The sequence below is a fragment of the Eumetopias jubatus genome, unplaced genomic scaffold (genome assembly GCF_037043125.1).
Source record: "Eumetopias jubatus isolate StellerSeaLion01/CBP00866 unplaced genomic scaffold, mEumJub1_p1.0 scaffold_3, whole genome shotgun sequence".
In the NCBI taxonomy this organism is placed as follows: Eukaryota; Metazoa; Chordata; class Mammalia; order Carnivora; family Otariidae; genus Eumetopias; species Eumetopias jubatus.
Window position 1 is genome coordinate 38,857,204 of NW_028274809.1, and position 18,895 is coordinate 38,876,098.

Below are 18,895 nucleotides of genomic sequence, written 5' to 3' on the forward strand. Positions count from 1 at the left end.
TTGCATTCCCACCAACAGTGCATAAGGGTTCCCCTTTCTCCACATCCTTGCCAACACTCATTTCTTTTTATTCCAGTCATCTGACAGGTGTGATAGCCCATGGCGGTTTTGATTTGCATTTCCCTGATGATTAGTGGGATGTTGAGCATTTTTTCATTTACCTGTTGGCAATGTCTGTCTTCTTTGGAAAAATGTCTATGAAGAGCTTCTGCCCATTTTTAATGGAATTTTTTTTGCTTTTATTTTTTACTATTGAGTTCTCAGTTCTTTTTATATTTTGGATATCAACCCCTTCTCAGATATATGATTTGCAAACATTCTGTAGGTCACCTTTTCATTCTGTTGGTTTCTTTTGCTGTACAGAAGCTTTTTTTGTTTTTTCTTCTTTTTGAGAGAGTGTGCAAGCAGGGGGGAGGGGAGGGGCAGAGGGAGAGGAGAGAGAGAATCTTAAGCAGACTCCCTGATGAGCACGGAGCCTGACACAGGGCTCAATCCCCAGAACCTGAGATCATGACCAGAGCTGAAATCAAGAGTCTGACGCTTAACCGACTGAGCCACCCAGGCGCCCCTGTACAGATTTTTAGTTTGATGTAGTCCCACTTGTTTACTTGTGCTTTCGTTGCCTTTGCTTTTTTTCAAATTTTTTTTTTAAAGATTTTATTTATTTATTTGAGATAGGAGAGAATGAGAGATAGAGAGCACGAGAGGGAAGAGAGTCAGAGGGAGAAGCAGACTCCCTGCCGAGCAGGGAGCCCAATGCGGGACTCGATCCTGGGACTCCAGGATCATGACCTGAGCCAAAAGCAGTCGCTTAACCAACTGAGCCACCCAGGCGCCCTTTTTAAAATTTTTTTATTGTTATGTTAATCACCATACATTACATCATTAGTTTTTGATGTAGTGTTCCATGATTCATTGTTTGTGCATAACACCCAGTACTCCACACAGAACATGCCCTCTTTAATACCCATCACCAGGCTAACCCATCCCCCCACCCCCCCTCCCCTCTAGAACCCTCAGTTTGTTTTTCAGAGTCCATTGTCTCTCATGGTTTGTCTCCCCCTCTGACTTACTCCCCTTCATTCTTACCCTCCTGCTATCTTCTTCTTTTTCTTTTTTCTTAACATATATTGCATTATTTGTTTCAGAGGTACAGATCTGTGATTCAACAGTCTTGCACAATTCACAGTGCTCACCATAGCACATACCTGCCCCAATGCCTATCACCCAGCCACCCAATCCCTCCCACCCCCCACCACTCCAGCTACCCTCAGTTTGTTTCCTGAGATTAAGAATTCCTCATATCAGTGAGGTCATATGATACATGTCTTTCTCTGATTGACTTATTTCACTCAGCATAACACCCTCCAGTTCCATCCATGTCGTTGCAAATGGCAAGATCTCCTTCCTTTTGATGGCTGCATAATATTCCATTGTGTATATATACCACATCTTCTTTACCCATTCATCTGTTGTTGCCTTTGCTTTTAGTGTCAGATTAAAAAAAAATCATCACCAGAGACTGATGTCAAGGAACTTACCCCCCATGTTTTCTTCTAGAAGTTTTATGGTTTCAGGTTTTACATTCCCGTCTTTAAATCCTATTAAGTCAATTTTTGTGTGTGGTGTAAAGTCCAGTTTCATTCTTTTGCATGTGGCAGTTTAATTTTCCCCGCACTTGTTATTGAAGAGACTGTGTTTTCCCCATTGTACATTCTTGTCACTTCTCTTGTAAAATAATTAACCATATAGGTGCATGGATTTATTTCTGGAGTCTGTATTCTGTTCCATTGATCTATATGTCTGTTTTTATGGCAACACCATACTGTTTTAATTACTCTAGCTTTGTAATCTAGTTTGAAATCAGGGAGCATGATGCCTGTTTGTCGCTTCTTTTTCACTTTATTTTATGGTGTCTTTGTTCTTCTTTCTCAAGATTGTTTTGGCTATTTGAGGTCTTTCTGTTTCCATGCAAATTTTAGGATTGTATGTCTATTTCTGTGAAAAATGACATTGGAATATTTTGAGAGGGATTGCACTGGGTCCATAGATTGCTTTGTGTACTATACATTTTAACAGTATTAATTCTTCTAATCTGTGGACATGGAATATCTATTTATTTGTGCCCTCTTCAATTTCTTTCATCAGCATCTTATGGTTTTTAGTATACAGGTCTTTCACCTCCTTGGTTAAGTTTATTCCTAAGTATCTTATTCTTTTTAATGCACTTGTAAATGGGATCATTTTCTTTTTTTTAATTTTTTTAAAGATTTTATTTATTTTAGCACAAGTAGGCAGAGTGGCAGGCAGAGGGTGAGGGAGAAGCACAAGTAGGCAGAGTGGCAGGCAGAGGGTGAGGGAGAAGCAGGCTCCCCGCTGAGCAGGGAGCTGGACGTGGGGCTTGATCCCAGGACCCCAGGATCATGACCTGAGCCGAAGGCAGCTGCCCAACCGACTGAGCCCCCCAGGCACACCATGGGATCATTGTCTTAATTTCTCTTCTTGATATTTATAGATTAATTTTTTTATCCAACTTTACTGAATTTGTTCATTAGTTCTACCAGATTTCTAGTGGAATCTTTAGAGTTTCTACATATAATAACGTGTCATCTGCAAATAGTGAGTTTTACCCCTTCCTTTTCAATTTGGATGCCTTTTATTCCTTGCCTAATTGCTCTGGCTAGAACTTCTAATAATATGTTGATTAAAAGTGGCAAGAATAGATATTTAAGATATCTTAAATTAAGGAAAAGCTTTCAGCTTTTCACTGTTCAGTATGTTAGCTGTGGACTTGTCATATGTGGCCTTTATTATGTTGAGATGCATTCCTTCTATACCCTCTTTTTTGAGAGTTTTTAAAATCATAATTGAAAGTTGAATTTTCTCAAAAAATTTTTCTGCACATATTGAGATGATCATAAGATTTTTATCCTTAATTTCTTAATGTGGTGTATCACACTGACTTATTTGCCGATATTGAACCATCCTTGCATCCCTGGAATGAATCCCACTTAATCATGGAGTGTGATCTTTTTAATGTATTGTTGAATTCAGTTTGCTAATATTTTGTTGAGGATTTTTGCATCTTTGTTCAGCAGGGATACTGGCTTGTAATTTTCTGGTGGCATCCTTGTCTGGGTTTGGTATCAGAGTAATGCTGGCGCTACAAAATGAGTTTGGAAGAGTTCCTTCCTCTTCTGTTTTTTTGGAAGAGTTTAAGAAGGATTAGTATTAATTTCTTGAATGTTTGGTAGAATTCACCAGTGATACCATCTGATCCTGGACTTGTTTGTTGAAAGGTATTCAATTGCTGATTCAATCTCCTTACTAGTATTGGTCTACTCAGATTTTTGTTTCTTTATGATTTAGGCTTGGTAGGTTATATGTTGGAATTTATTCATTTCTTCTAGTTTGTCTAATTTGTTGGCATACAATTGTTCATAGTAGCTTCCTAGGATCCTGTGTATTTCTGGTATCAGCTCCTCTTTCATTTCTGAAATTATTTTTTTAAGTCTTTATCTTTTCAAAGAACCAGCTCTTTCATTGATCTTTTACATTGGTCCTTTTTAAAATCTGTTTCATTTATTTTTGCTCTGATCTTTGTTATATTTTCTTCCTTCTATGAACTTTGGGTTTGGTTTGTTCTCCTTTTTCTAGCTTTTTAAAAATTAATTAAAATATTTTTTATTATGTTCAATTAGCCAACATATAGTACATCATTAGTTTCTGATGTAGTGTTCAACAGTTCATTAGTTGTGTATAACACCCAGGGCTCATCACCACACTTGCCCTCCTTAATACCCATCACCTGGTTATCCCATCCCCCCAACCCCCTCCCTTCTGTAACCCTCAGTTTGGTTCCCAGAATCCAGAGTCTCTCATGGTTTGTCTCCCTCTCTGATTTCTTCCCATTCAGTTTTCCCTCCCTTCCCCTGTGGTCCTCCACTCTATTCCTTATGTTCCACATATGAGTGAAACCATATGATAATTGTCTTTCTCTGCTTGACTTATTTCACTTAGCATAATCCCCTCCAGTTCTGTCCATGTCAATGCAAATGAGCTAGAAAAAGCTCTTTGAGTTATAATGTTCTTTTGAGATTTTGTTTCATGAGGTAAGCATTTGTTGTGAACTTCCTTTTTAGAACTGCTTTCGCTGCATCCCATAAATTTTGGTGTGTTATATTCATTTTTCTCAAGGTATTTTATTTCTATTGATTTCTATGTTGACTCATTGGTTATTCTATAACATGTTGACTAACCTCCACATATTTGTGAATTTTCCAGTTTCCTTCTTGTAATGACTTCTAGTGTCATACTATTTGGTGGAAAAGCTGCTTGATATGGTATTAATCCTCTTAAGTAAATTAAGACCTGTTTTGTGGTCTATTCTGGAGAATGTTCCATGTGCACTTTAGAAAAATGTGTATTCTGTTGTTTTTGGATGGAATGTTCTGTAAATATCAAGTTCATTTCATCTAATGTGTCATTTGAGGCCAATATTTACTGACTGATTTTCTGATATCCATTGATGTAAGTGGGATATTAAAATCCCCTACTATTATTGTACTGTTGTCCATTCCTTTTGGTCTCAATATTTTTTTTAAAGATTTTATTTATTTGACAGAGAGCACAAGCAGGGGAAGCAGCAGAAGGAGCGGAAGAAGCAGGCTCCCATGCTGAGCACAAGCCTGACACTGGGCTCAATCCCAGGACCCTGGATTATGACCTGAGCCGAAGGCAGATGCTTAACCAGCGGAGCCACCCAGATGCCCCTGGCTCTTAATATTTGCTTTATATATTTAGTGCTCCTATATGAGGTACATATATATTTCCACATTATATCTTTTTTGTGGGGGGAGCTTGACCCCTTATTTTATAATGCTTTTGTCTATTACAGTCTTTGTTTTAAAGTCTCTTTTGTCCAATACAAGTATAGCTACCACAACTTTCTTTTGGCTTCCATTTACATGGACTTTTCCCATCCCCTCACTTTGTGTGTTCTTACAGCTGAAGTATCTTGTAGGCAGCATGTAGATGGGTCTTGTTTGTTTGTTTAATTCAGCTGCTCTTTTTTTACTGGAGAATTTAGTCCATTTACATTTAAAGTAATTATTGATAGGTACGTTTTTATTTCCATTTTTGTTTTCTGGTTGTTGTGTAGTTCCTCCCTGTTCCTTTTTCTTCTCTTGCTTTCTTCCTTTGTGGTTTGATGACTTTCTTTAGTGGTATACTTAGATTCCTTTTTCTCATTACCTGATGTTTTTGTTTTGCGGTTACTATGAGGCTTACATATATATTTATGACAGCCTATTTTAAGTTGATAAGTTTGAACCCATTCTAAAGCTCTACATTTTTATCCACCCCCCACTGCATTTTATGGTTTTGATATCATATTTTATGTTTTTATCCTTTACATCACTCAACTAATTATTGTAAGTTTAGTTTATTTTTACTACTTTCTTTTAATTTTCATATTAGCTTTATAAGTGATTACTACCTTTACTGTGTGTGTGTGTGTATGTAGACAGACAGATATAGTAACTTTTTTTAAGAAGGCTCCATGACCAGTGTGGAGCCCAATGTGTGGCTTGAATTCATGACCCTGAGACCTGAGCTGAGATCAAGAGGTGGAGCTTAACCGACTGAGCCACCCAAGCACACCCACCTTTAACTTTACCAGTGTGAATTACACTTTCATATGTTTTCTTGTTACTAATTAGCACCTTTTTTTCAACTTAAAGTGGTGTGACATATCTTATAAGGCTAATTTAGTGGTGAATTCTTTTAGTTTTGCTTGTCTGTGGAAGTTTATCTTTCCTTCAATTCTGATTAACTTTGCCAGGTAGAGTATTCTTGTTTAGAAATTTTATTTCTTTGAATATATTGTGGCACTCCCTTCTGGCCTGCAAAATTTCTTCTAAAAACTCCGATAGTTTTATGGGGATTCCCTTGTATGTAACAACTTGTTTTTCTCTTGCTTTTAAGATTCTCTCCTTTAACTTTTGACATTTTAATTGTAATGTGTCTCAGGGTGGGTCTCTTTGGGTTCATCTTATTTGGAACTCTCTGGTCTTCTGGATCTTAATGTCTATTTTCTTCCTCAGGTTAGGAAGTTTTCAGCCATTATTTCTCCAAATAAGTTTCCTGCCATTTTCTCTTTCTCTCTTCTCCTTCTGGAACGTCTATAATGTGAGTGTTAGTATGTTTGATGTTGCCCCTAAGTCCCTTAAAACTATCTTTACTTTTTTTCTTTTTTTTTTTTCTTTTTGTTGCTCTGATGGGGTGAGTTGTACTGCCCTGTCTTAGAGTTCACTAATCCTTTTTTTTTTCTGCCCATGTAGTCTGCTATTGAACACTTTTACTGTATATGTCAGTACAGTTATTGTATTCTTTTGCCCTGTGACTTCTCTTTGGTATTTTCTTACATTTTCTCTTTTTTAAGTTTTCACTGTTCATTCTTTTCCCAGTTTTGGTGAGCATCTTTATGATCACTCCTTTGAACTCTTAATAAGGTTACTTATCACTGTATTAACTTTTTATTGCTTCTACCACACACTTGAGGGTTTAAAATAATACAAATTTCAATGCAAACCTGGGCTTCCTGGCTGGCTCAGTTGGTGGAGCGTGCAACTCTTCATCTTGGGGTTGTGAGTTAAAGCCCTATGTTGGGTATAGAGCTTACTTTAAAAAATGAAAAATAAGAAAATTAAAAAAATACAAACTTACTATCTCACAGTTTCTGTGGGTCAGGAATCCAGAGTGGGGCTAAAATCTCAGGGTTTCCCAGGCTGAAATCATGGGGTTGGCAGAACTGGGCTCCTTTCTGAAGGACTGGGGTAAGAATCTACTTTAAAGCTTATTCTGGTTGTTAGCAGAACTCAGTTGCTGGCAGTTTTAGGACTGAGGTCTCCATTTCCTTGCTGGCTTTTAGACAGGGGTTGCTCTCAGCTTCTAGGTGCACCTGCATTCCTTGCTTTGCAGCCTTCTCCATCTTCAACCCAACAGGAGAACACAAAATCTTCTTGTGCTTCAAATCTCGGACTTACCCTTCTGCAACCAGTTGGAGAAAATGTCTTTTAAAGGATTTCTGCGATTAGGTCCATCTATGGGATACTCTGTCCTTCAAGTCAACTGTGACATGTAATCTAATCATGAGCATGAAATTCATCATTTTCACCATCTAAGAGATGATGTAGGCATGTCTTCTAGAAGGTGGGAAATCTTAGGCCCTATTGTAGAATTCAGCTGACCCCATTGCTCCACTGTCACCTTGCTTAGTGCATTGGTTTATAAACGTGATGCCAGTTTCTTTTGCCTTTGTAAATTATTTGATCTTTTTACCTGTAGACTTTGACAATATTTTATCTTTGAAATCTAGTAGTTTTATTAGAGTATGTCATGAAGTTGATTTTTTTTTTCAGTTTCCTGGTGAGTTCTTTCAATATGTAGATTCAGATATATTTTTTTCTATTTTCTATGTTCTTGGGCCGTAATTTTATTTTTATTTTTATTTTTATTTTAGAGGTTGGGGAAGGGCAAAGGGAAAGGGAGAGAATCTTAAGCAGGCTCCACACCCAGCACAGAGCCTGACATGGGGCTGGATCTCACAACCCTGAGGTCATGACCTAAGCTGAAATCAAGAGTTAGACACTTACCTGACTGAGCCACCCAGGTGCCCCTGGGCTGTAGTTTTAAATATTACTTCTGATCTACTGTTTTTTCTTCAGGCACCCCAATAACACAAATATTATTCCTTCTTTGCCCATCTTCCATTCCATTACTTTTTCTCTGAACTTTATTTATTTTTTTTTAGATTTTATTATTATTTTTAAGTATTCTTAACACCCAACATGGGGCTCAAACTCACAACCACAAGATCAAGAGTTACACAGTCCACTGACTGAGGCAGTGAAGCACCCCTGACCTTTCTTACTTCTTAATGCCATTTTCATTTCCTTGTTCTCCTGCCTTTCTTCAATGACTCTTACTTTGATCTGAATCAGTTCTCCCTTGGGCATCTTGTAACTTATTCCTCATTTCTGAGATAATTTTATCTTTTCCATTGTCTTAAGTGCAAACAAGTCTTTTTATTTCTCTGATTTTTGTCCATTTCTGTCCTTAGTTTAAAATTTGTTTCACAGTGGTTCACCTATCCTGAAAAGTTCATCTGAAATACAGTTTGTTTCGATTGTTAACTTTGGAGTTTCTCCTCCTTTATGAGGGTTTTTATTGCGGGCAATTTTCCTCCGTTAATATGGAAGGAATTTCATTCCTGACTTTCTTCAGGACTCTTAAGGACTTAAATTTCCCTCTTGTTCATGTGTATGGTATTGGGTTGTTTTGCAATATTTCTAATTTATTGAGTCCTCATTTGGCCATATAGCAAAGTCCAGGTGCTTTTCAGGGTGTTTCTTGTGTTTTGGTTAGGGGGTTTTTGTGTTGTGGGGTTGAGAGTCCTTCAATTTTTTGTTTGTTTCTTTTTCTTTTTTTTAACTGACCCTAAAACTTCATTTTCCTGTTTCCTTAGCAGTCCAATTACCAGTGGGGGCTTCTCCCTTTTGCCTTTTTCTCCTCCTCCAGCAGACATGCATTTTGCAGAATGCCACTTGAAATCACACATTTAAATCGTGTACCTGGAAGTTCCTTTCCTGTAGTTCATCCTCTGATCTGCCTGGACACTTTCTTCAGTACTCCCAGGTTCTGGGGGCATTTAGTCCTTGTGGCAGCAGTGTCAGATCCACCTTAGATCCCTTCACTAGCTTCCTTTTTCTACCTTGATCTGCCTTTGTCTGCTCTAAACCTTGTAGTGAGGCGGGGCCGAAGTGTGAGTGTGCACACACTGGGATTTGCTGATTTTTCTTTTACTTACTTTTAACGATTTGACATTGTCTGCAAGTTATACTAAGTGTGGTTTTATGTAGAATTCACTTTTCCTTTGTTTCCTATTGCTTGTGAAGGAAATAGGAGGGGTAGGTAGCTAAGCAGCTGCCTCAAACTCTCTAGGTTATTAAAGAACCGGTTTTAAAAGCCCAGGAAGAACTTGACAGCCTGTGGCTATCTCCTAGAAATGCTTTGGAGGAAACGGAGTGTCAATATGAAAGGAACCTAGCACCTACTCAGAGCTCTGGGGCTGTGTTAATGAAGTTCAGTAGTGACCACGTTGGTTTATTTTCTCTGCTTACAATCTCTTGACGGTTGTGATAGACACCTGTGGTTTTGATCTGACTTACCTCCATTTCCCCTTCTAGGAACATCACTGAGATTTCCTTTGGGGAGCTATTCTTAGTTCCAGTTGGATACATCTCACCTCTAGACCTAGCCAGTTAGTATATAATTTATCTTTGAAGTTACAGTGATTGATTGAGGGTGGGCATGTCATCAGCCCATCCAATGAGACTCAATCCTGGATTTATTGGAGCTATATGAACTTTCTGCTGGGGTTGGTAAGCAGAAAATGTTCCAGTCTGTTCTAGTCTTCTATATATTGTACATTGTTTCTGACCACTTACAAAATGGCTTATATTAGCAAATGGTTTAGAGTCCCTATTGCCCAAAGAAGTCCAAAGTGGAGAACATCAGATGATGTAGAATAGTGGAACCTAGTCATCTTGCTTACTGAAATGTGATTGATCAGAGATAAGAGCCCAGAGTAAATGTTCTTGAGGCAATGCCAAATACCATCCAATAGTCAAATTTCTTAGATATTTTGCTCTTTTTTTTTTTTTTCTAAAGATTTTATTTATTTGACAGAGAGCACAAGTAGGCAGAGATGCAGGTAGAGGGAGAGGGAGAAGCAGGGAGCCCGACGTGGGGCCCAATCCCAGGACCCCGGGATCATGACCCGAGCCAAAGGCAGATGCTTAATGACTGAGCCACCCAGGCTCAGTCAAATGGTATCCCGAGGTAGACCCAATAGCTGAAGTAAGAGCCTTATGTCCTTTTTGTTAATGGACTCAAATCTAAACTAGGGAATTTAATAAGAAAAAAACATTGAAATGTGAAACTGTTTTAGAAAATCAGTAATCTGTAGCTAGAAGTTTTTGGAAGAGTCTTAGAGTAAACAAGCTCTGGCTGTCTATATAAAACAACTGACCCCTGAGATAAAAATGAGGCCAAAAGATCTGTTAAGAATTGGAAGTCTGTCAATAAAGAGATTGGGAGAAATTCTAAGCAAAAAGGTCACTGGGCTAATAGAAACTGAAGGACAACCCTCTGAAATCTAATGATGCCACTCTGGGGGAGATGAGCCCACAATTCCTTGTCTTTCCTCTAAACTCCCAAGTGGAACAGAACAGCACTTGATATAAGTGTTAGCTACAACTAATCCCACTCCTCTAGAACATCAGCTCCTTCAGGCCAAAATTTTAAAGTCTAAAAAGCAGGGCGCCTGGGTGGCTCAGTCGGGTAAGCATCTGACTCTTGATTTCAGCTCAAGGCATGATCTCAGGGTTGGGAGATCGAGCCCCATGCAGGGCCCTGCACTGGGTGTGGAGCCTGGCTTAAGATTTTCTCTCCCCCTCTGCCCCTCCCCCCCCAACAAAAAAGTCGCCTAAAAAGAAAAGCAAATTGAGAGAGTGGTTTCGTCTTAAAAGTGACTTTATGACAAAAGATGGTAATAAAAGATGAATTTGAAAATGTGCAATAATTATAGAAGTTTGAGAGGAAATGAACATATTTGCTTTGGTTTACTAAAACCACTCTAAAAAATGAGAACTTACAGCAATTTTGAATCCTTTCCTAAGTCTCAACCCGTATCTGATACTTTGGGATCACTGGTCAGAATCCAGATTGATTCTTCCTAGATTTTCATAAATCTTTTTGTACTAACATGAAAAGCTGGGTAGGTGTTAAAACAGCATACTACCATTGCCTAGCCCTTAATTCAGTAGCCACAGCTTAGTCTCCTTGCTTCAGAACTAGTTGTCAAAAAAATTAGTCAAAGCATCTTCAGATCTTGTATCAGAATCCCCTGTAAGCCTGTTACCACATGTGGTTAAGTCTCTACTGCTAAAGCAAACCACCCATCATTTAATAGTTATGAATTATTTTCAATCTTCTATTACCATCCATTGTTGTAATATTCTTTGAACATATAGCTACAGTAACTGTTTTAGTGTCTTTGTCACTCCTGACATCTATGTTAGTTCTGGGTCAAATTATCCTGCTTCTTTGTATGTCTGATAATTTTGGATTGAATACCACAAATTGTTTTTTTTTTTTTTTTTACCTTCATGGGCGCCATATATTTTTATATTCCTCTAAATATTCTTAAGCTCTGTTTTGGAATGCAGTTACTTAGAAATGGGTCATTTGGGGTCTTGCTTTTAAGGCTCGTTAGGTAGGAGCAGTGTTCACTGTAGGGCTAACTCATCTCTACATCTGAGACCGATACTCTTCAGTATACTCCCCTCAGTGTCCTGGAAAGCATGAGGTTTCTGATTCTGGCTGGTGGGAACTGGTACTGTGTGTGGTGCGTGCTGTTAACTCAGGCCCTTTTGGATGATTCTTTCTCCAGCCTTGGGTGGTTTCCTCCCATGCATGTATTTGGCTGAATACTCAGAGGAACTTCGGGACCTCTCTGAAGTTCTCCCTCCGTGCAGCTCTGTCCTCTCTGGGACTTGGTCCTGGACTCCAGCAGTCATGTCTCCCTGGGCTCTGGCTCCTTAATTTGGGGAGTCCCTGTTGATTTCCCCTCCTTGCAATGCAGCATGAACACTCTGAAGGCTGTAAGCTGGGGCAATAGTAGGGTTTACCTCATTTGTGCCCTCTCTCTCAGGGATCACTTTTGTTGATGTCTGGTGTCTTAAAAACCACTGTTTGACATTTTGTTTTTTGGTTGTTTCTGATGAAAGTAGAGGCCCACAGTGGAAGCTAGTGTACTATACAATAGACATGTGCAAAGGTACTATAGAAACACTGGTGCAAATTCATCGCTCTAAACAGGCGGTTCTCACTACAAGCTTTACTAGAACTGATCACGGACCCAACTCTCTAATTCACTTCTCTCAAGCTAATGTTTGTTTAGTATATACCCAACCTAAAAAATGATAAAAAGGTATGTTACACTGACTTTAATGATACTCTTTGAAGACCATACACAAGTGAAGAAAAATGTCTTTGTTCTGGATGAAGATAAACATATTCTTGGCCAGTAACAGTCAACGTCATGACAACACTCAGAAACGGTAGGTTTAACAATCCATTAAGGGTGGTCATCTCTCCCATGCAGTAACTGGGATCTTTTTTGCTATAAAGAATTCAGGACTAAAGTCAACTCTTTTGTGGGGCTCTTGGTTAAACTATTTCAACACTGACTCCCTGATACCCTCAACTGACTTTATCTTAGATCTTATGAGGAGTCCAAAGGGACAGAGCCTGTGGGAGTTAGACAACTTGAGGCAGCTTTTACCAGTCTGCCAATCAGTGAAGCCTTACCTCCGAAAGCCCGACAACAGGAATGGACACACTCCAATAACCTTGGCCCTGAAAGCCAATTAATAGGTTCACCCCCATTAACTACACTTCTACAGAGGCCTCATAAGCCTCTGAAAGTCTTGAAATCCTTGAACTCCTTGCGTCCCCAACACCCTGTAGAAGATCAGCAGTCTGCTCAGCTCAGGGAGGACTCTGCCTGACCAACACAGCTCTTCCTTACCAGAGAGCATTAAACTCAGCTTTGTCTCTTTATATAAGATAAAGAGTGGTGGGCTCTTCAACCTCTGAGAGTCATCTTATTTTTTATATTCTCTCCAGTTTCACAATTGCTTACTTGATTTAGGTCCTGATAGTATCAGTAGCTGCCATGGCTTGAGCATCAATTAAGCTAGTTATTATGGTAATCCAGACTTAATGTATATACTCTACCACTCAGTATCTGAAATTAAAAATCTAAATTTATTGCTTACTATAGTAAGGAAAAGCATGTAGCTTTTGTGTCTGATAGTTTCTTCCAATTCCTCAACATCTCTCTTGACCAATGTATGGTCAAGCATAGTTTCCTGGAGCAAAGCAGACTGCTTTACAGAATAATTTGCTTTGTATATGTCCAAGGAAGCTGTAAATACAATCTCTTATATAAGAATAGATAGATATGGGGGGGTGCCTGGCTGGCTCAGTCGGTAGAGCATGCAACTCTTGACCTCAGGGTGGTGAGTTCAAGCCCCACACTGGGGGTAGAACTTACTTAAAACAAGCAATAAAATACAGAATAGAGATAGCATCTTACTAAAGATGTTAAAGATGTGCTGGTAATTTACCTAGCACAAAAGATATACATTTGTATGATTGTGGAAGAGTTTTACCATTTTCCAGGTGATTCCAGTTCCAGGGATTATCTACTGGATGTTAGGATATTTTGTTTCAATGAAATGCCCTCGTTTATCATTTGGTTGCCATATCATCTAGCACCTTACTAAGTACTTTTTGATAAAATGTACTTAGAAAAATAGCCAAGTAGCATGCAACAGCATCACCTATCATACAACAAATTAATATAAATTTATTGGGTGGAAAATGGGGAAAAGGACAAAAAAGATGGGGTGGTTCTCTAGTGATATCACCAAGCTCATAAAACGATAAACTCAAGTCCAAAATCTTCAGCCCACGTCAAAGACTTCATGTTCTGATGATGGTGGACAAGGCCAGCCCTGGTCGCCGGGCTCAGGAAATCATGGCTGTGTAGCTCTAAAGGAAGAAGCGCCTCTGTCAAGGACATCACTTTCTCTCTCGTTCAGAATGACACTTCTTGGGCATAAGTTTAAGATTCTGTTTATTCTCCCATCGATGTAGAGCAGACTGGCTGGATGCAACATTGTGCTGGTTACCTTGGTCCTGTTGGAGAGAAAACAGACCTAACAGTGTTCAAAACTACCTGCAGAGCTGAGGACCTATTTTGGCTTTATGAATATAATCTATTCATCGAGGTGAGTGGTTCTAATCCAGACAGTTTGGGAGATGTGCAACTTTTAAGGAAGAAACTTAGTTTGTTTTCCTTGCAGTTTAAAGAAGTCTAAAGATTAGTGGGGAGAGGAGCTGGATGAAGAGAGAACTTCTGCAATGAGAAAATGAGAAGGAACAAATCTAAAATTGCTGAAGACAGCCATGTCTAAATACCCTACCTCTTCCAGCCACCTATCTTCTTGGGGAAGCCTCTGCAACCGGTTTTTGGTCAGCTCAAGTTGGAGGCCATCAAACCTGCACTTAAACCAGCGATGAGCTTCTTCCAGGTTAGCTGTTATCTGGACATATAAGTGTTATCAGTAAAAATCACAACAAAGAAAGTTATGTTTTGTGTATTGTAGAGACTTTTTGACCCAGATGTTAAAAGACCCAAATTCTGAGTGCAAGATCCTTGCAACCTTTTGCATAACACAACTCCCATAGACGGGAGCGATTTCTGAATGCAGAGCTGAATGCATGCAAGCCTGCTGCTTTCAGGCATTTATTCATATTTCCTGGCTGTGAATGGAAGTGAGAGGACCCAGGAGGAAAATAAGAAAGAAAAAGACAAGATGGCGCTGCAAACAAATATGGTAGTTCAAGCCGTAGTGTGAATTTTTGAGTTCTGTTCTCTAAGACTAAATAGTTCTCCAAAGTCCCTACACTAGATCTTTCTTTTCGGCTTTATGAAAGTAAAGTAATTGAATTAGCAAAAGACTGGACTAGCTTAGTGTAAATGGCATTCTCTTTATTTCCTTTATCCTCAAAATATTGTATACTTTAGCTCCCAAGCACAAACTTCCAAATTACCTTTGTTAGACTTACATGGTCCTTCTAGTAGTCTGCCTTTGAAGATGACCTGAAATCAGTATTCATTTATTTAACAACTATTTACGGAGTGCCTATATGTGCCTGGCACTTTTGTATGTATTTGGTATACTTCAGTATTTTAAGGTAAAGCTGACATGCTTTTAGGTTATATAAAGGTTGCTTCAAAACAGCTCCAGAACATATCCTCTAGAATAAAAAGTAAAATGATTGTTTTCCCCAGGTTTCATGGACAGCATTTTCATTTTTTTGATTCTGAAGTCAGGTACTTCTCTCTTGCCTGGGAGAAGGCAAGTTCCATGAAAGCAGGGGCGTCCTCAGGCTTGGTTCATCCAGCGTCCCATCACCCAGCCCAGCGCCCACCATAGGATAGGTCCACAGTCAATATGTGCGACTAAGTATTTGTCCCAGATCAGCCAGGTCCTTGTGTGGGTACAAAATAGTGAGGTAAGAAAATAAAGCTCCCCTTGGCATTTAACCTTTAGAAAGCTACAAAGCTCATGTACTTTCCAGGGCTGTTTGTATATCCTAATGCCAGGGATACTCTCACCCGCCCCCTCCCCCCCCCCCCCCCCCCCGGCTGTCAAACCCAACCCCACCTTTCTCCAGCACTCTTAACCAGGGGTGGAGGGAAAGATGCTTGAAATGGCCCTGTACATCATGTCTCCTCTTGTGACTGAGAAGGGAGGTACTACTTATTGAGACGTACTCTGAGTCATCTAACAGCATAACAGCTTAGTAAGTCTTACCATCCCGACTTTCTGGGATGTGGTAACTGATGAGTTAATGTAAATATACCTTCCTCAAGGGCACAGCAAGTGTCACAGCTGGTGTTCAAACTCGTGTGTGTCAGAGTCCATATTCCTTTTAATACACCATTCTGATAGTCCTATTGTCCTGTCATTTAATGGCTATAAAAAGGACAAATCATGACCAGCTAATGACATCATCACTATGATACCTTAAGAATCTCTTTTCTTATCTGGAAAATGAAGAGTGGTTGTGTCAGACAATGATTTCAAAGATCCTTTCCAGCTCTAAAAAATGTATGCTTTTAAATACCTTCAAAAAGGCCAATTTAAGATTAGAGAAAGCAAATTCCCAAAAATTAAAAGGGCCTATGAGGGGTGCCTGGCTGCCTCAGTCAGAAGAGCAAGCAACTCTTAATCTCAGCGTTGTGAGTTTGAGCCCATGTTGGGTGGAGAGATTACTTCAGAAAAATAAAACTTAAAAAAAAAAGAGGGCCTACTTTACATTTCTAGTTATTGACTGAACAAAGAACTTCCATTTTTATTAGTGATGTCAAGCAGTAATGCATTAAAATTTACACACATGCTGGTCTTCCTTATATTTAGGGGTAGAGACTTGGACTTGGTTTAGTCAGTATTTCAACATTCTTTTATTAGGACACAGAATCTCAATCTAAAAATTATTCTTCATAGTAGATATTAGGCTTAGTTAAGTTACTGGTTCTTGCCTGTTACACTCCTGACAACTATGTTAATGAAGGATTTTGCCTTGACTGTCTAAGTCTTTATGTCCGTGGCTTACCTGTTCGGATTCCACACTGGCTTCTTTCAGTTTATGCTCTGTTGCCTCTTTACATTTCTTTAGGTGTCTGATAGTTTCTTCCAATTCCTGAAAATGTGATACAAAGATTTTTACAAATTCCCAATATACCATACGGAACAAGAAGCTTCCATATTGTAATAAATGGGCAACCAAATTATGAAAGTATGATGAGGTTATACTTTCTAACTTCAGGTGCTACCAAAATACAAGATAAAAACTATTACTCTCAGTAGTATACATAATGCATATAATCACAGATTTTGATTTTATGTATTCTCCTGAGGAGGAAGAGATTAACATCTCTTTCCAGAACTGAAGGAATACTTTTTCACAGGAGACACCGTCTGCTAGAAGGCAAGAGCTTGATGATCCCTTGAAGTCCCTATTCAGTGACAGAATGTTATGCTTTTCAGAAGGCTGGGTATAGCTGCAAGTCCTATCACAGCAGCAGGGATAGCTGAGCTTCAGGGAAGGACCAAAGGCTATAAAGTTCCTGAAAGACAAGAAATTCAGTTCTGAAGTCTTAGGAACCAGTATTTTGCATATGTGAGCTTCAGTTGTTAAGAATGAATACTTTATAAATTGAAAATTGAGAACACGTGCCATATTCACAGCTATAGGCTTCTTCCTCTTGCAGGTTTATGTTTCTTCTTTAGAATCTAGAAAATCTAGGTGCTCTGATGCTGGGTTTCAGTACATGTCATTTGCTGCTCATCTCAGAGGACTCTGAGGAAGCCTCTCACCTGGCACCGGCTCTCCAGTTCCTGCCTTATTTTCCGCTCTGCCTCAAGTCGCAGCTCTTGCTGTTTGTTCCGTGCTGACGTCTCATATTGGCTCCTGGCCAACAGCTGCATCTCCTTCTGTAAGTTAGTCATTTCGGATACGAACTTCTGGATACTCAGTGACTGGTGGGGCACAAAGAGGGAAGCAGTTGGTGAACCTGAGTCTGAGATTTTATGTGAATGGTAAACATGCAGTTTGTGAGAATCACCTACCTGTTCATAATTTTTTTTCTGATATTGATCCTTAATTAGCTCCATTTGCCTCAATTCTGTTTCTATTTGCTGAAAGTAAATGTGGAAATAACATAGAAAGATGATCAGTGGAAAAACTGGCTTGCTCTTTTTGCCTATAGGATGACAGAAAGAATCCCATATGAGACCCACAGTTAATAGCTCCTCCTGGGTCCTCCTTCCTGTCTGTCCCACTACCCTAAAAGAGCAAAGTCGTATGCAACCACTGGGGAAGAGGCAGTTGGGGAGCCAGAAGGTGACCCGGCAGTTAATGAGAAACCACACATTTACACAGCAGTATCGCTGCTGGAAAAAGAGATAGTAACCCCCCCAGGCTCCTCGGCAATCTGCCCATACCCCAGGTATAGCTCTAATTCCCAGAGAACACAGCTGCTGTTAGGACTCTGGAACCATCTTCACCGGACCCCACCACCTGCCTGGATCCTCATCAGATACTAAAGAAGTAAGGGGAGACTTAGCGTTTCTCATACAACCTTCATCCTCTCTACATTCTGAGTGTTATTCGCCTTGGTCGACAAGTGGAGCTTAATTTGGGCCTTTTGATTCTTTATTTTCTCCTTGCTACTGTTCAGGATCTTCTCCAGCTCTGTCAGTTTCTGCCGCAGCTCTCGGTTGGTCCGGGTTACCTCCACTGATCGGAAGTTGGCTTCGTCAAGGGCTTTCTTCACCTGTGGAACACAAAGGGAAAATTTGATCATTTTAAGCTTCCATTCTGGAAAAGAAGCTTATGATTAGGCCTGTCCCCGTATTTAGTTCTCTTTGGACCTTTCTTTTAAAGAGGAGGGTAAGCGAGGCAATAATGATGTCTCATTAAGAATTGTGGAGCAAAATTCTAAGTGGTTTTCATCCTTTTGTTTTAATTTTTAACACTAAACACAATCTTTCCTAGAACAGATAAACAATATATATTCATCATTTGCTTTTAAAGAGCATTGTTTGGAGTCCAACCTAAGTTCAGATCTCAGCTGTAGCACTTATTAGCCAAGTATGCAAATGACCTAGACTAAGGGTTCTAAGGGTTAAGGATTCTAGTCAATATGTGTAATTAAAGTTACTTCAAAATAATAACTATGAAAAGTAGTAAGGGAAGTAAAATGACTGACTGCTCCAGAATGAGAAAGAGAAAAAGACACAGGACAAAGTCTGAATGGATAAAAGAAAAGAGTTGGTTTGTGGAAAAGAAGTCTTGAGAAAGGAGTTTTATGTGTGGTCAAGGTGGCTGTTTTTAAAGAATGAATTTGGTGTAAAATTAGAATTTGGTTTTCTCTTCATTAAAGAGACAGAGCTTTCTTGGGCTATTGGTCTGTTCTTGATAGAGTCTCTGAAAGGTTTTGTTTTTTTTTTTAATCTTTTGGGTAATCTCCCTGAAAAACAAAGATTTTACATCCTAGCAAAATAACTTACTGTGCGTCATATTGTCTTTTATTACTTAACATTGAGAAGACTGGGTTTTTTTTTTTTTTTAAGATTTTATTTATTTATTTGAGAGAGAGAATGAGAGAGCGAGCGAGCACATGAGAGGG

General features: G+C 39.2%; 1 protein-coding gene and 1 long non-coding RNA gene across 9 annotated transcripts in view; one reads left to right on the forward strand and one right to left on the reverse strand.

Moving 5' to 3' along the window:
• The window catches only part of LOC114224810 (uncharacterized), a 38,380-nt gene that overhangs the window by 6,213 nt on the left and 13,272 nt on the right, over nucleotides 1–18,895 (forward strand). Inside the window, exons 4-7 of one of the 3 annotated variants that reach the window (XR_015767852.1) lie at nucleotides 4,625–4,817; nucleotides 13,789–13,922; nucleotides 13,998–14,225; nucleotides 16,976–18,777. This is a non-coding gene — a long non-coding RNA (uncharacterized LOC114224810). Of the gene's footprint in view, nucleotides 1–4,624; nucleotides 4,818–13,788; nucleotides 13,923–13,997; nucleotides 14,226–16,975; nucleotides 18,778–18,895 lie in introns of those variants that run through there. The other 2 variants (XR_015767853.1, XR_003612464.2) reach the window with 2 other exon arrangements.
• The window catches only part of CCDC150 (coiled-coil domain containing 150), a 78,061-nt gene continuing 71,222 nt past the window's right edge, over nucleotides 12,057–18,895 (reverse strand). For 5 of the 6 annotated variants that reach the window (XM_088021613.1, XM_028124041.2, XM_028124032.2 and 2 more), the window contains 6 exons: nucleotides 17,846–18,040; nucleotides 17,334–17,402; nucleotides 17,082–17,243; nucleotides 16,318–16,404; nucleotides 14,118–14,237; nucleotides 12,057–13,830 (listed from right to left, as the gene is read on the reverse strand). In XM_088021613.1, the coding sequence (XP_087877739.1) occupies nucleotides 13,714–13,830; nucleotides 14,118–14,237; nucleotides 16,318–16,404; nucleotides 17,082–17,243; nucleotides 17,334–17,402; nucleotides 17,846–18,040 (750 nt within the window). In that variant the 3' untranslated portion in view covers nucleotides 12,057–13,713. The remainder of the gene's footprint in view (nucleotides 13,831–14,117; nucleotides 14,238–16,317; nucleotides 16,405–17,081; nucleotides 17,244–17,333; nucleotides 17,403–17,845; nucleotides 18,041–18,895) is intronic. The other variant, XM_088021614.1, reaches the window with a different exon arrangement.